The 16,223-nt window shown below is 41.4% G+C and overlaps 1 protein-coding gene across 15 annotated transcripts in view; it reads right to left on the bottom strand.

The window, feature by feature from the left end:
• LOC118425676 (autism susceptibility gene 2 protein-like) overlaps positions 1-16,223 on the bottom strand; it is a 219,655-nt gene that overhangs the window by 72,088 nt on the left and 131,344 nt on the right. For all 15 annotated transcript variants that reach the window (XM_035834692.1, XM_035834694.1, XM_035834693.1 and 12 more), the window contains one exon: positions 8,862-8,888. In XM_035834692.1, the coding sequence (XP_035690585.1) occupies positions 8,862-8,888 (27 nt within the window). The remainder of the gene's footprint in view (positions 1-8,861; positions 8,889-16,223) is intronic.

Genomic DNA, 16,223 nt, shown 5'->3' with positions numbered 1-16,223 from the left:
CGATAAGGTGCTGAGAGCGCACAGAGGAAGCCTGCTGAGGCACATCCAACACCTGGATCTGCTCACTATATACTCCTCAATGCATGGCTGACTTTTACAGGGCTGGAAAACTAAATAAATTAATTAGCTGCTTGGTTTCACTTTCTGGAGGACTGTTGTTCCCACCTCAAGTGTGCAAAAAAGTTAAGCATACTGATATTTCTTATAATTGCTGTTCATGGTGCTGAAAAACTTTCCAATGGCACTAACTTGGCTTTGAACAACAAGAAAGTACAAAGTAACATTCAGCTACAAATCAGCAAGCACATATAAAAAAAATATCTTTAGATGTGTGCCCATTAGAAAGATATGAAACATAAGGGAAAGCATATAATCTTAGCCGAGACCTTTTTGCCAGAAGAAATCAAGAACGCATCTCAACCTGCCTCTTAACCAAGATTCTACTTTCCATGGTGCTGAAATGCTTTCCAATGGAGAACTGTTACACATTCACTACAGCCACAGCTGACACTGGCTTGTGTATTGAAAACAGAGGCACCTAACAGCCATCTAAGGCATTTGCCTGTAATTTAACTAAGATTATACTTTTCTTGGTGCTGAAATGCCTTCCAATGAAGAACTGTTACACATTCAACACAGCCACAGCTGACACTGGCTTGTGTATTGAAAACATACATAGGCACACAGCAGCCTCAAAAGCACCTAAGGCTTTTGCCCACTCTCCAACCATCCCACAGTACTGATGACCACCCCCAGGCACTAATATTGTCCAAGTCTGACCAGTATAAATGAGTGTCAAGATGAGGTTGCCCCCAATCCAACAGTACAATACCCATCCATCCGCCATGCTGGGCCAATATCATTTGATACACATTTACTTACATCTTTCTAAAATAAACGGCACCCCGCCTGGCTGCTTTGACTTATGGTCACCTATGCATCTCCAAAAACCATTCAAGGCATGTCAGGACCACTTGGGTGCCTCCACACCTGTCTTTAGACTCTACTTCAAACTCTACAACTCAAGTGGTCAGCAGCAAGGGTCTTAATCAAAACTTTATCATCTTTTTTTTTATGTTCTCTTGAATTCTATTTTCTCTCTGGCACACTTTGTCCCAGTGTACAGTACTTAGAAGTAGAGTATAGCGACTTTTCCATTTTAATCAAATAAAACGACATGTCTAGGATACCTGGCTACATTTTGCCGACTGTCTATGTCTGCAAGGACTACCCCTCCATCTGCACATTTCTTTTCTCTCTTAGACAGACACAATTCTGACCACATCCCAGGTACCGCTGGTCCTGACGCTGCCAGGCCTGACTAGGAAATGACAGTGACCATGAAGTTTGACCATTTTTCCCTCCCTTAGACAGACACAATTCTGACCGCATCCCAGGACGCTGCCAGGCCTGACTAGGAAATGACAGTGACCATGAAGTTTGACCCCAATCCACTGGCTTTTACTGATTACTTTTTCCCTGCTGATCCCTCGAGAATTTGCTCCGCGGAAGCCTCACAAAGACAGGACCTCCCCGGAGGTGATATTAGTCCGAGATATGCAAGTCTGAATGGGCACCTTGGGCTGTAATGCTGGCCGTGAGTGGCAGGGGGGAAATGGGTGTCAGGCCGGATTTGACCCCAATCTGTACGGTACTGCCCCGTCTCACCGCGTTGCCTGCGGCACGGCGATGATGGATGGATGGGTGCACCGCAGGGGCAGCAGTAGTTAACTCGGCAGCAAGGGATATAAAAGATTAAAGAGAAGGGATTTCCAGAGGGCATGCAGGGGTAAGTCATTTTGGACACCATCCCTGAGTGATCCGGAGCAAAGTCAACAATATTCAGATGAGCCAAGTGCAGCTCGTTGGACATACAAAGAGATGGCCGTAGTTGAACGGGAGGAAGAGTCTTGGCACTGGGATGTTAAAACTGTGAACAACATTTGTGCCTGGAAGACAGCTCTTTTTGTAAGTAAACGCAGCCAAACATATACTTCTTAACTAAATCTACTTGAATCAGATTTTCTGATAATCTGACTCAAGTCAAATTAATATAAGGGAAAGCCAGAGAAGGGTGAGTAAAAAAAATCTAAAAGAAAAAGGGTGTTCAGCCCGTAGCCTCGACATTATTTCAACACCACTATACCTGCAACTACTTACAACTCAATTTTCTTGCACAGTAAGATAAATGAAAAGCATACTAGTACCGTAGGGGAGGATAAATTTGGATTAAAACCGGTTATGTCAACGTACTGTTGAAAGTGGGACAGATTTGGATGTCGAACAAGACCTCGTACATCATATGCTGAGCATGCAACTTTGAAACTCCCTAGTGTTGATGTTTGCTAGTAATGAAGGGAGAAAATGAAGCAGATACTACTACAAATACTTTAATGATTGGACTAATCCTGTGCCTTTTATGAGATGAAATATTCAAAACATGTCTTTGATGGAGACAAGCTATAGCCAGATCATCAGAACTGAGCCAATCCCAGTAATAAATCTTTTGCTTCAGATTATAAAATCATCAGACAACACAGATTAGTTTTGCTGCATGACATTTTCAATCTGACAACATTACACAGCAGACAAAAAAAGTGGAAACTAGACATTTTGTTGGTATCAAGTACAAGGATATATTCATAGAACTTCCCAATGTGTCCATGGGAACAACTCTGTTGGTGGTCTTATTGCAGTTTTAAGAATGACAATTTACAGCGGATGCCAACAATGCTTCAACCAAGAAAGCTTCACTTGAGTTAGACTTAAAGTGTCAAAGGATGAATTTCATTTTATCCCATTGAATGAATTATTATCTGTATATCACAAATGTCTGAATGATGTAGATTTGAGATACTAAATATATGTAAGAATGCATATCCAGCTCCATGAGAAAGAAAAGATCACACCATGAGAAGTTCTGTTCCCGTCTCACCAAGCTCTTCCCCAGCTTGTAGATAGGCTTTGCCAGGAAAGGTGACCCTGGTGTAATTTCCGCTGATGAAGAAACATGAGAGGATTGGATCGTAATCAAGCCGTGCATCCTCTGGTGCTGCCAAAACTCCCCTCTAAATCACAGCAGATTTGTGACCAAAGACAAGCAGAACTGAGACAAGCAGAACGGGGAAACGAGGGTGACGGTGACAGATGACAGCCACCAGAAAAATTACGGGTAATGTTTCAGGTAAACTAGGTAAGCACGCCGGAAATTCAGAATAACCTTATTGCAACCAAACATGGTCGCTGGGGGAGTCGCAATTATATTGATCATCAGATGATGGATTTTAGAGGTGAAAATGAATTACTTGTGTTGAAGCTCGGAAGTGATACTGACAAGCTAAGTTGCTGATGAAGAACTCACTGAAAAAAGCAAGGTCAAATCTGTTTGACTCTTTCTAGAAGCGCTGCTATCTTACAATCAATCATATCATAATAAGCAACTGTTGGGTATTGACTGCGTCTCCGAGCTGTGCTTTTCTCTTTATTCCAATATTGGCGACATTAAGATTCATATGGAAGAAAATACTCCAATATGGCTGCGATTGTTTCCGCGCTAATGTGATGAGGAGGTGTAAAATTGAAAGGGACACAGACAAATGCTGTTTGTTGGCAAATTTGTGATACGCTCCCCATAAACTCATTAAAGCAAATGAGCGGAGATTAAGGAAAATTAGGGTGCAGTAATTTGAGGAGTCAGAAGGATTTAGGCATTAGGTAGGCTATAAAACAAGTTAAAGTCCTTATTACGACACATGACATGGGAAATTATGAGCTTTAACGCTCAACCTGCCAAGAGCTCCTTCATGCACCAAACAGAGTTTTGATTACAGCAGAAGTAGCAGGGTGGGGGTTAACTACTAAATGCACCATGAAGTATAAGAATAAGATATTGGAAAAATGACACTATAAATCACAAGTATATGCATACACATGCATGTATGTCTTCATGAAAATGTCAACGAATATCTTAGCAGTACATATGTCTGTGTAAAGAAGATCTAACTGAGACAACAATATCTAACTGTTGTTTGCAAAGACTTGATTTAATTGGAACATAACATATTGTAACACGTAAGATACTGCGTCAATCTCAAACAATGCACTTGACACATTGTACTGTTTTCATGTACAGCAAGTCTTAGCAATGATTTCAGACCTGTTTTTTAAAATATGTCTATCAATTGAAAATGGTTTGATTACAGACGAAACATTACTCCATATTTTGGGTCATTATCCCTTTGAGCAACCTGTAACACAAAACAAGTGCAGGTCTACAGTAATCTTTAGCAAAGGCAATGCCAGTGACAATATCTTGATTCATATCAACACAATGCGGGGACTTTTGCAAGGTTATGGAAATGGAAAATCTATACATTAGTAAACCAAGCCCAAGGCTATGAGTGAGGCTTTCTTATCACTGTTAGCATCCAAAATCTGCAAAGGCATCACAAAACCGGAAACTGAAAGTTGCCAAGGATGTTATCAGGCATTTTTATGACAAAGGTTATGAATTAATGCTAGCACTTGAAGATATAAAGGAAAGATGTTGAATTACTTTCATGAGAAAATTGCTGCATAAATTCAAGGCAAAGAAGGCAGCATTCTACTTTCACATATTTTCTTTAATGTAGACAATTCCAGGAAGAAAAAGCATACCCATCTCAGCTTTCATCTCCATATCGACTTCTTCTTTACATAGTTACTTTGAAAAATGAAACCATTGACACTTTCCACAAGAGTAAGAGAATCTGGGCATCGTACTCAAAGGTAGCTTTATGCAGATTCCAGGCAGAGAAGACAGATTTAAGTCTTTGCATTTTACCCTTTTCTTATCCCTGATTAAAGAGCAGAGGCATCACAGTGCCAGTCTTTAAGTGTGCTGGAGGATTTAGGCTCAGACACTAATGACGTCTGGGTAAACACGGTAAGAATGGACGACCAATGCCCTGGACTTTCTGTAAGGCAGAGAAGGTTTTGCGTTGACAGCTGGAGAAATGTCTAGGATTATTCCCAATCCAGTGTTACATTTTTCCTGTTTGCAGTTCTTAGGTATCTGCACGGGCATACGGCGACGAAAAAAAAGGGGCCGGCAGGGATCTATAGACCACACCACAACCTGGGTGGGTTTTTAACTACATGGCAAATTTATGTCATAAAATTTAGTTGTTCAGCCAAGTACAATTCCACACAACCCAATGTACTAATAACATGTTGCTAAAATTGCCAAAAATGTCTTTCTTAAATCCTATGTCATTGATGAATAAGAGGATTCATAACTGTGCTGGCAATCTTCATTCACACAGCAAGTTCTTAATGAAGCAACTTTAGCTAGCAAAATACACCATCACATGTACACACGCTTTCATGTTGGCAAATTGTACAGGATTTATTCCTGACGACAGAAGACACGTCTCCCTTTTATATACTGTGTATTTAAGTTTCTGACTGCAATTCTCTCAGGTACAACTTTCCCTCACAACCTCTTGTCTCCGACGTAGAGATCGCCATCCATCTTGACAGATTATGCAACATTTTCTCAAATCTCCAACTAAGCCTCGCTAGCTCTGCCTGTCTCTCACACCTCTCTGGCTAAACCCGCTGTAGCCCCACTAGGATTTATTCTAAATTTGCGCCGCGTCAAAATTGCCGCCTTGATCCCATGAAATATGCACCTCTCATTGGTAATGCTGTCTAGGTTTTGATGATATGGCGAGCGAGAATGATTAAGCTGGTCGTGACTCTCCGCAATCTCCCTGAACATGAGAAGGGTAGAGTTAAACACATTCATCCTCTGGGGGGATACAAGCTGCAGTTTGTTTCTTGCCAACAAGGATGGCAGGGGGAGCTGTTAAAAGTAGTGCTCCAATGCATGACGACTTTCTGTATCTATTGACCAAAAAGCTGGTCTATGTCTATTCTACTGAAAGCAAATTGTACTGTTCTACATAAAATGATTCCAGTAAATGACATTCATTGAGTTATTTCCACCGACAAGTCTTTAGTGCAATTTGCAACACAATAGAACCATAGATGAGAAAATTGAATACAAAACATCAAAGTACACGTTGAGCACTTAATATGCACATCCTTAGTTTGATGCCAATATAAAATCTTAACCTTATTTACAAACAAACTTCATGACTTATCTCCCTGGATTACAAGCTTACCCATGTTGTAATTTCAACAACAGAACAGCATCTTATATACAGCAATCAATGGCAAAAAAAACATTGGCAGGTGCATCAGCAATTGTGCCTTCTCCCACTGAGACCTAGGTCATAAATATTCCTCCAAAAGAACATCACTACCAGCCTATATATGAAAAGAGAACAGCTTTCTGTGGCTAGGTGTTTATGTAAAGTAGACTCAGGGGACCAGGCCGCCAGCTTCTGTGCATGTTATTTACCAGCTAAATTACACTGGGGTCCCCCAGAGGACTGAATTTGATATCACGACATTTGTTCCCTATTTTGCCAGGGGAATTACAGCACATTAACCCTTAATTCCTTCCAAATTAATCTTTCAGCAAGGTCCCGGGGGAGGGGACCTGGAGCAGCCGCTCCCTCCTGAGGCTGAGTCAGGAGCACTCTCACTAATTGAGTGAAAGTGGGGGACAAATTTGTGTTTTAATTAGAAAGCGTTCTATTCTCAGTGGGTAATGGAAACGTGTGAGAAGTCATAAAAGTTAAAAAAGTTAAAGTTTGCCCATGCATCTACAGACGCGTAGGGGCAAGTGGAGAGAACACTATATCTTTACAGAGATAATGTTTGGTGAAGATATGGCCGAAAGGTAACATCTTGTAATGTATCTATAATAACTAACAATTGGATACATATTTTGCAAAAAAAGATCATGCAAAAGGTTGCTTTGTACCAAGGGTTTTACATACAAATGTATATAACGCCCTTGTTTGTACATATCAAGCATCTAAAAATTACTATAAATCAAGATGTACCTATTATGATTAATAAAAAGTAAGTAGATGTATTGTCAAAAATTTGCTTTGTGCATAAGCATCTGAAAATTGCAATGAATGAAATCCGGTCACAGGAAATTGCACGTAATGTTATTTTGTTGTCTGATTGAAGTTGTGACATTATTCTACACCACTCATGTAATCCTGTAATATCTTTATGTTTGATTCCATTAACAATTTTCACATTGCGCTTCCCAGGAGAGTGTAAAGCAATTTCACTCTGTTTTTATTTCTTCCCGCTGAATGTCACATAAAGTTTCTGCCTACTCCTATAAAAGTGGCATGGGCAGATATAAGTCGATTGTTTGTTTTGAAGAATTGCATGAGAAAGAAAGTGATGTCTTTTACCTGAAGTAGGAAAAAGCACTACAAACTAAAAGTCTTCCTATCTAAAATGTATGAATAACATGTAGACTAATACCAATAACTGCTTTCATACAGTAAAAATTGTTTTGTAAATCATCCCTTAATCTGCAGCCTATTGGAATTACTCCCGCCTACAGCTGTCAAAGGAAATAAGTCTGCAGAAATGAGGTGAGATCACCCAATTGTTGACTGGCACAATTGCAAACGTGAACAGTAAAGAAAACTTGCCAAGAAACTAATCATGCTGTGATAAAAAGGTAAGGCAGCCACCCTCTATCAGGATAAGTACAGGAAATTGAAGATGTCTGGGACCAAGAACAGCTTTAAGTAGATTACAAATCTGTTGTAAATCTAACTGTTATAAAATATGTAGGGAATACAAGAGAAAACCGAATTAGAAGCATATTTTGCTTCAATAAGCCAAGATAAAAAACAGTATTTTTTTCTCTCTAAAATGCATACCGACCGGCCTGTGTTCCACCATCGACAACAATCATCTTTAATCAACACAGCAGGTAACTGCTGAGCATCGATCTCATATTCCTTTAGCTTGTAACATCCTAAGTGCTAATGGCATCTGAAGGGGTACGCTCCTTTCGTCAGGCTTATCACGTATCAAGTCTACCCTGAAATTTCATCCGCATGAAAGGAACCCGGTTCCTTACCATCCCTCCACCGGCTAACATCATCTGCAAGAAATTAATTAAATCGAAAATGGAATCAATTTGGGGCGGATTTGGTTGGTTGAAAGCTTGGGGATATGCTGTTTTATCAGCTTGAATATTGGGTAGCGCATAGATTGTCCCGTGTCAACCTCCCCCGCTAGGCCGGATAATACTGGACCAGATAGGGGTCAAGGGTCGTCCGCGGGGTGCGAATTGGTTGCTGATCCGGACAGGAAGGGTGCAGGCGGGCATTATGGGGAAACAGAGCCCGGTTAGTCACGGCTCCCGTACTGTTACAAATGCATTCAGGGGGACAATGGGAGCGCTCCACGGCAGATAATTGTGGCAAAAAACTTCCCTTCCTCCCTGCTTCCCTTCCGCTCAGTCGGACATAAATTTACAGGAAGAACAAGCGCTGCGAGCACTTACCGTTCACGCCAGACAGGAGAGCACGAAAGTGCAGCAGCACTCAGGACTGTAATATCTGCAGAAGTGTACAGCAGAAGGGCTCCCAACAGCATACAAGCAGCACACTCTTACATTGAAGGGGACGCAAAAGTATTGTGTAAAGAGCTTTTTTAAGATGTGTGTACAATGCAGCCTTCATTCATAACAACAGTGAAGTGGCCACTCCATCTGGCTTATGGGCAGCCGTGGGTGACTGCACAAAAATTCACTCCAACACCACTCAGTTGCCACGGGTGCCAATAAACCAAACACCACACAGATATTCTGTGAACGTAACGTCGAGAGGTGTGATCTTGTGACGATACATTCTGTTTGGGTGAGTGCAGTGTATGGTGTTTGCGGGGGTGAGAGCAAGTGTATGCAGGTTGAAAAAAAAAGTACTCACCCGATCGTCCTCACTTTCACTGTCACACTGTAGAAACACAAGAGATGAATATTCATGAGCAGGGAATTCTGGGATGCATGATAATGAGCTGAAAACATCCATGACATTGTCGACCACAAGGGTATGCATGGGCCATTCCAAATAAATTACAAGTTCTCTATCACATAGATAAATCATTTTTTAAATAGATAACTATTGCTGACACAACACATTAAAAAAAAATTGATGCCAATAATACACATTTGTTCATCATCAAAAAATCATGTCGATAATTAACAAAACAAGTGGTGTAACTTAACAATTATTGTCTTCTAAATAATACACATTGTGATGGCTGGGATACCCAGGAAACAAACGAAAAACAAATCAGAATTGCGCTGGTAAGAAACAGCCTTTTTTATTACCTGGGCCTGCATCAATACTCGTTTGCCATTTCATAGACTATTTGGCAGCGAGAATTACTGTAATCGGGTTGGATGGATGCTGGTCGACTCACACTGCATTTCAATTACACTGGCTAATGTGGGCCTATTTCCCATGTCAAACCAGATATCAGGTATTAAGGCAAAGTGAGACAGACAGAGTGGAAGTAACTGGACAGAGAACCAGGAGAGGTAACAGCTGTTGGGATCTGAAATCATTTTTCCAGAGACGATTTATAAATCTTTTCATTGGACTAATAACCTCCTTATGTAGGTCAAGCATAGAGAAACTACAGCTATCATATTGTTAAGTGCCTGCCATCCATGAGAGCTATGTAATATTTCAAGCACTATTTTTCACCTATAGGTAATCAATGCTTTTGTATCTTCCTTATCAATACGCTGAGAGGGCAGGCAAGATAAGATCAATGGATGTGATATATCATAATAATCAACATCAATTATCATACTAAATGAGCCAGATCCACATTCATAGGCAGAAATTCAAAGGGAATGACAGAGAATATTTTATATTCCCAATAGTCGAAAGATTTGCCAGAAACAATCTATTTTTCAAGACATTTACTTATTTTCCTGTTTGGAAACACAATGATAGAGTCTATATCCCCACTTTTAAACAGCATAAATTGTACCATATATTTTTCACATGTGGGTGGCATTAAAAAAAGCCTAGAGTTGATAATAAATGTTGCCTCCTCCATGGATAATGATTGTGAATTTTCTTTCCTTTTTATGTTGCTAACAGATAGGCTACTCGCCCTCAGGCAAAAGATGTGGGCAGATTAGAAGCAGAATTTAATACATTTCATTACGATTCTCATTTACACTCCAACCAGATAAATTTTCGCCCACGGACATTGCCTGTTAATAGCTTTCCTGGGTTAGAATCATCTAGACAATCTGGACAGTTATTTCTAAGAGACTCGAAGAAGCGACTGTCATTAGAGAGCATCATCTCACACAACCGGTAACAGCTTGGAAAATACCTATAGAACAACTGGTACAGGAATCAGTTTGTGTCAAGGCTATATGTTTTGCTATCTGTTCAGAATGTGTACTGCCAAAGGAGAGGATAACATGGAGATCATTTATACACCCATTTATCACCACTTTCTCCTTTATCTCCCTCCCTGATAAGAGTTTCCCCCCACAGCCTGGCTCTGATGACTGCCCTGGGTCACCTCACTCCACACCTCATCTTATCAGCAGGCAGAGATAAGCGGTAGCTGTGGGGTCTTAGCCCTGTGTGAAGCTATGATGAGAATTAGGTCAGGGACTTTGGCAGATCAAAAGCTTTTCACTGAAATGTTGAGCAGGATGCACATATCTTTAGATTCTTAGTACAGAGGCCGGAGGGAGAGGTATAGCCTTATACAAGTGTTTCATTTATTTTGGCAAGCCAAGCCAAGAGAGAGTGTTTCATTTATCTTGGCATGTCAACCATACCTTTTGTGAGATTTTCACTACCAGTTTACTATTTAACTTTTTTTTTTTTTTAAGACTCTTTTAATGTCTCTCTGCATGAGAGTACAGGAATGATACATACCTCCATTACGACTTTAATTCGTAAGGAGGAAAATAGGTCAAGGGCAAATGATCATGAGTGAAGAGTGAAGCCAAATGAAACACAAGTAGCTGAAGATCACCAGCTAACCTCACTGGTGAGAGAAACTGTACACCAAGTTAAACACTCGCTGTCTGAGGTTTTCAACAAGTTTAGTCTGAGGGGATCACACCTGTCAGCCATCAGCCACTCTGCTGGGAGGGAAGTCAGCACAAATAACCTACACCTGTCCCTGTTGTGGTTACCTGAAATATCACCTGGAGAACTTGACCTTACAGCTACAGGCATACAAAGGCACAAGAAATGTGATTCAGTCCATAACTGAAAAAGGTTTTCTTTGCTTATAAATTTCATATTGTACGGAAATATCGTGCACTGCCATCAGGATGGAATTGCTTATCAAATGTTTTGAAAAAAAAATATAGCTTCCAAACATGAGGTTATGAATGCTTCTTATTATGTTCAATACAAGAACAGAATCAAAGTTTTTGCATTTGGTTCCATACTGGATTCCTTCACTACTCCTCAGTCTCCCATTCAGCATTCTGCAGCAAGTTCAATGACGAATCGTCCCACTGTCCTGTTTGTTGGCACTATAAATATCCAGTCCCCCCAGCATAGATCAACATGCTCCTCACGCCCTCCCCACCTCAGGGAAGAAATCAGCGGGACACGCCACTGACCCAAGGAGCCCCGAAACTCTCCGAACACAGCCGGAATTAGTTTGCGCTGATGGAATTGACCCAGGACAATGGCTAATGGCTCGTAGCTGTCAGGACCGTCCCATCACCGAAGCTGGTCCGCTACAAGGAACAGGAAGGGCTGAGGGATGTTCAATCTACATTACAAGATACGGGAGGTAATCGTGAGCGATGGGAGAGGAACAGGAAGATATCCGTCTCCTTATTATGAAGGAAGCTGGCTTCGTGCAACAACGACAGCTAATCCGTCAACTGTCGGGCATATCTGGATGGTACAAAAGATACCGGTGGGAGCTAATAGAGGTTGGAACCGGAGACACTCGCTAAGACACTTGATGTCCTTTAAGAAATGTGATAGTTTATACAAAACTTGTCCTGCATATAAATTCCATATCATTAATATGCCTCTAGATACATGTAGATTGATATAGATAAATAGAATGCACCATTGCCAAGATAACCAGCAAGACAATCACATACGTATTCCTTAGTGACAGCCGGAAATAATGCCTTGCGAGCTCCTCCCAATGCACAATAGCCATTCCCAGGGAAATATGATGGTCAGGGTCTACACTTGCCGGGTTCCCATGACAATTTCTCGCTTGGCCACTACTGTAGGCATAATGGCACCAGGCAAAGGAACACAAAGCTAATGGCTGCCATCATAGGCTAAAGGTCATCGCTATGGGAATCAGTTGGTGTCAGAGGGGCAGCAAATAAGGTGATATATGGGGGAGGTCGAAGAGGGGTCATTCTTCCACCTGCTGACAGTGATGATAGGGCAAGAGTGCTATGGTAATTGGGCACCATTATCTTTAGAAATGTCAGCGTTGGGGGGAGACTGGAGGGGACTTCTCCTGAACCACATTTAATCTCCTATAAGTAGATAATGCAACTTTTTCTCCACAATGCCACAGATGAATACTATCAGATACCTGCCAACTTAGAAATTTACTTTGTAACAGAAGAGGAACTTTCATGACGAGCAAAACCCGAGAAGAGATCAGGCTTTTAGTTAGGATTTTATTATAGGGGGTCCAAATTTCTTGACGAGGTGCGGCAAGTGATATAGGCGCCAAAATTGTATGGGGGTCACAAAGCACCCACCTTCAATGGTGCAGAGTTTGGGAGAATTTTAAGTTAAAATAGTGCATTGTAAGATATCCTGAGGGTCAAAATTACTTTCAGAGAGGTCACAGTAGAAGCCTGCTGCTATCTCAAATATTTTAATTTGAAGGGTAATTTATGAGAAATGGTATCAGACACAAACGTTGCACACATATCAGACACAAGTTCTGGCCTATGACAGTAATGGTCAAGTACAGCAGGCTGGAAGGGCCATGGTAAAGGTCGTGGATATCTCAAATCTGAGACGCCAAATAAGCCATCACTGTCACTGTGTGGTCAGCTTGGTCAGCAGGTTCTGGTCATCATGAAGATGCAACACTATATTTTCTCTGACCTTCGGGCTGTCAAGGTCACAAAGGGTTAAAGACAAGTACAAACTCTAACGTCAGCAACAAATCGATCTTTGAGTCTGCAGACCATCTATTAATACAGGTAGTTTTCAAGCAGTGAAGGTACAAGTGAAGATATCAGTGAAAGAGGAATAACATCTATGAAAAAGGTTGAAGTTTACAAATGTTAAATCAAAAATGGCCTATTGTCCTATCATTTAGATTTACATAGCAATGGCAAGCCAATTGACCTCACATTGTTGGAATCGCTTATTTTTTCAAACATGAGCACATCAAGCACACAATGCCACAAATAACAAAGAAGACAACATTTCGTACAAGTTGCCCACGCATACTAACTTTCTAAGTTAACTAAGATGCAAGCCATATCATTTCCCCTTGATGTGGCTACCATGGTTCCCTAGCCTGTACAAGGAATCCTGGGAGTCTGTGGCCTGGTCACCCAGGTTGATTACCATGGACAGACATGAACCCCAAAACATGCTAATCGCAGGTACACTCTTTCCTTTCACATAAACAGGGGTATCTAAGCATTTTCACTAACCTTATGAAATTCATACGAATCTTACATTCCCTCTACAAGGAATCCTGGGAGTCTGCGGCCGGGTCACCCAGCCTGATTACCATGGACAGACATGCTGCTTAATGTCCCATCACCAGAAAGATGGCCCACAGTCAAACCAATTATGGACTCTTCAATTTTTAACCAATCTCTATTGATTTCTACATCCTTGACTGAAAAAAGTACACATTACGGCAAGTCCGGTTTATTGGAGAAAATGCGAGGCTGAGGGACTGAGCAACAGTGGGGATAAACAAGATCCGGCATCATGATTTATTAACAGCTTTGACTGGGGTTCTCCAGATTCAGGCATTAACGCCAATCCCCCTGTCAAACGCAATAACGGCGACGGCGGAAACGGCATGAAAGTTTTAGAGGTCATCACGAGCGCGGATGTAGGAACTCACGAGAGGGATCCTACCGATAATAGGAGGCTTTGGAGCCGGTAGAGGCCGGGCTTAGCCCGCACTGCTGCCATAGATGGGATGGGTTTTCTGATGTTTCGGACACAGCTTCCCACATGTGCGGCTGGCTGTTCCGACTTACACAGGTGATCCCTTTGATAATGGGGTGCTTTGGGACGAGCAGATACCTGGCTTACCGAGTACTTCTCCTGCAAATAAGATGGGTTTGCCTACAGCCCCTGATACACCAACATTTGGGACGCAGATCCGGGCTGAGCTCGGTACAATATTACAAGTTTAGACCCGACGTGTATGCACCCCCAGTCAGAGAGGCTCTGGACAAGAGGGAGATTTGTCGTGGCGGATGTTCAGATTAGGGCTACAGTCTCACAGTACAGAATACAAATTCCATCCAAAACAGTGTAGCAAAGTGAAGACTTGTCCACGGATGTTCTCATTTCTATGGAGGACTTATCATTTTCTATGGACAGCTACACTTTTATGAAGGACTTAACACATGATTTACACCACAGCTCTAGAGTTCCAGAGCTTTGTGAGCCTCTGGATATTACCTACTTCCTTGCAGACTATCAGCAAGTGATGCTTGTCATCAGTCTAAAGTCAAAATATGGGCAAGTGACAAAAATAAACAGGAAAGCCTATTTTTCAACACCGATCTTCACACCAAAAGGAAATAAACATTGTCAAAATTAAGGTACAAAAAGAAGAGAAGAAATCTGCAGTCACAGACCACATTGCCTGGAATAACTGCATCATTAACTAGGAAGGGGTCAAGTTAATAGAGAAGACATGTACAAGAGACATATCCGATGGATTAAAGAAGCAGTCTGGATGGGAGGGAGTGTGTCAGGAGGGACTTGAAGGTGCGCGGCCTGACAGAGGTTGACCCACTGGACAGAGCGAAATGGAAGCGAAGTGTGAAGACTAGCCGACTGCTGCCTACCCCTGCATCAGGGACCCCAGCAGCAGTATAATCTAACCATGGATAGTGCGTGAGTGAGTGGATAAGATAGTCAACAACAGTGATGAATTGGGACAAGGCCAAGGGGGGATACAAACTTTGCCACGTTTCGGACTGTGTTATCGCCGCAAAAGCGCTCTCTACTTCGGCTACATACAGCGGCAACAAGCAGAACTCGAGTTAGAAGCTCTGATGAAAATGTCTGACAGGCTTTAAAACGTCACCAGTTGAGTTTCTAACTGGTTGTGTACAAGAAAAATCAAATATTCTATGGTCAAAATTACCAGGAAACGATTACAATTGTGCACCATGGTGCTGAAACGCCATCCAATGCTACATTTGAAAGGTGAGCATACATATTTTTGCTTTTTTGAAGGTAATATGGATGGCATCAAACATACGCTACCCAACACAACTATGTCAAAATTTACTATCACAAGTAAATAGCTTCCAAACACAAGTGCATAAACTTACAAAATTCAACAAAGCAGACATGCATGGTAACAATGCAAAGCATGGCTATCCGTTATCTAAAAAGGGATATTAATATTGCAAGAGGTCTTATGAGGATCAACACGTCTGAAAAAAAGTTTTGAAAAAGGCGGCCATATGGCACAGATATACATGTAAGCATGATCATTACTTAGCTAATGACGTCATACCATTATTGTCAATACTGGGCGGTTTTGGTGATTGTTATAAAAAACGTACTTCTTTTTGATAAGCCCAAAGAATACAAGCCTCCAAAAAAGATAATCAGAGGTACACTTTTTTTTACACTTCTACATGGGAATGATGTTGCTCATCAATGAAAGTGGCATTTTTACTTTGACAAATGCCCTTCATTCAAACTAAAAAAACATCATCTTATAACCATTGTTCAGTCTATTCAAGAAAACAGCAGGCACTTTAATGGAAAGAAATTAACTTTCTTCCCCCCGATGGCCTTTGCAGTATGGTCTGACCTTTGACACAGTGAGAAATTGAACTTTAATCCCCGACATTACCATAACATAGAGCCACAGCTGCTTCCAAATGGTACCAAGATAGACTGCATGCCTACTTACCTTCCCCAGGCCACACATTACCCCAATCCCGCCACACTCCAGAATAAAAAGCGCCATAAATGCCTAACCTAGTAAGGCCTGAATGCGTGCCATCAATTTCTTGAATGTCCCCGTTTATTAAGATGGGCCCATTAGCTTGTTTTCTACCTATTTGCTGGAAA

Source organism: Branchiostoma floridae, chromosome 11, assembly GCF_000003815.2.
Source record: "Branchiostoma floridae strain S238N-H82 chromosome 11, Bfl_VNyyK, whole genome shotgun sequence".
NCBI lineage: Eukaryota > Metazoa > Chordata > Leptocardii > Amphioxiformes > Branchiostomatidae > Branchiostoma > Branchiostoma floridae.
Note: the sequence above shows the minus strand (reverse complement) of the source record. Positions and strands in the feature narration are given on the sequence as shown.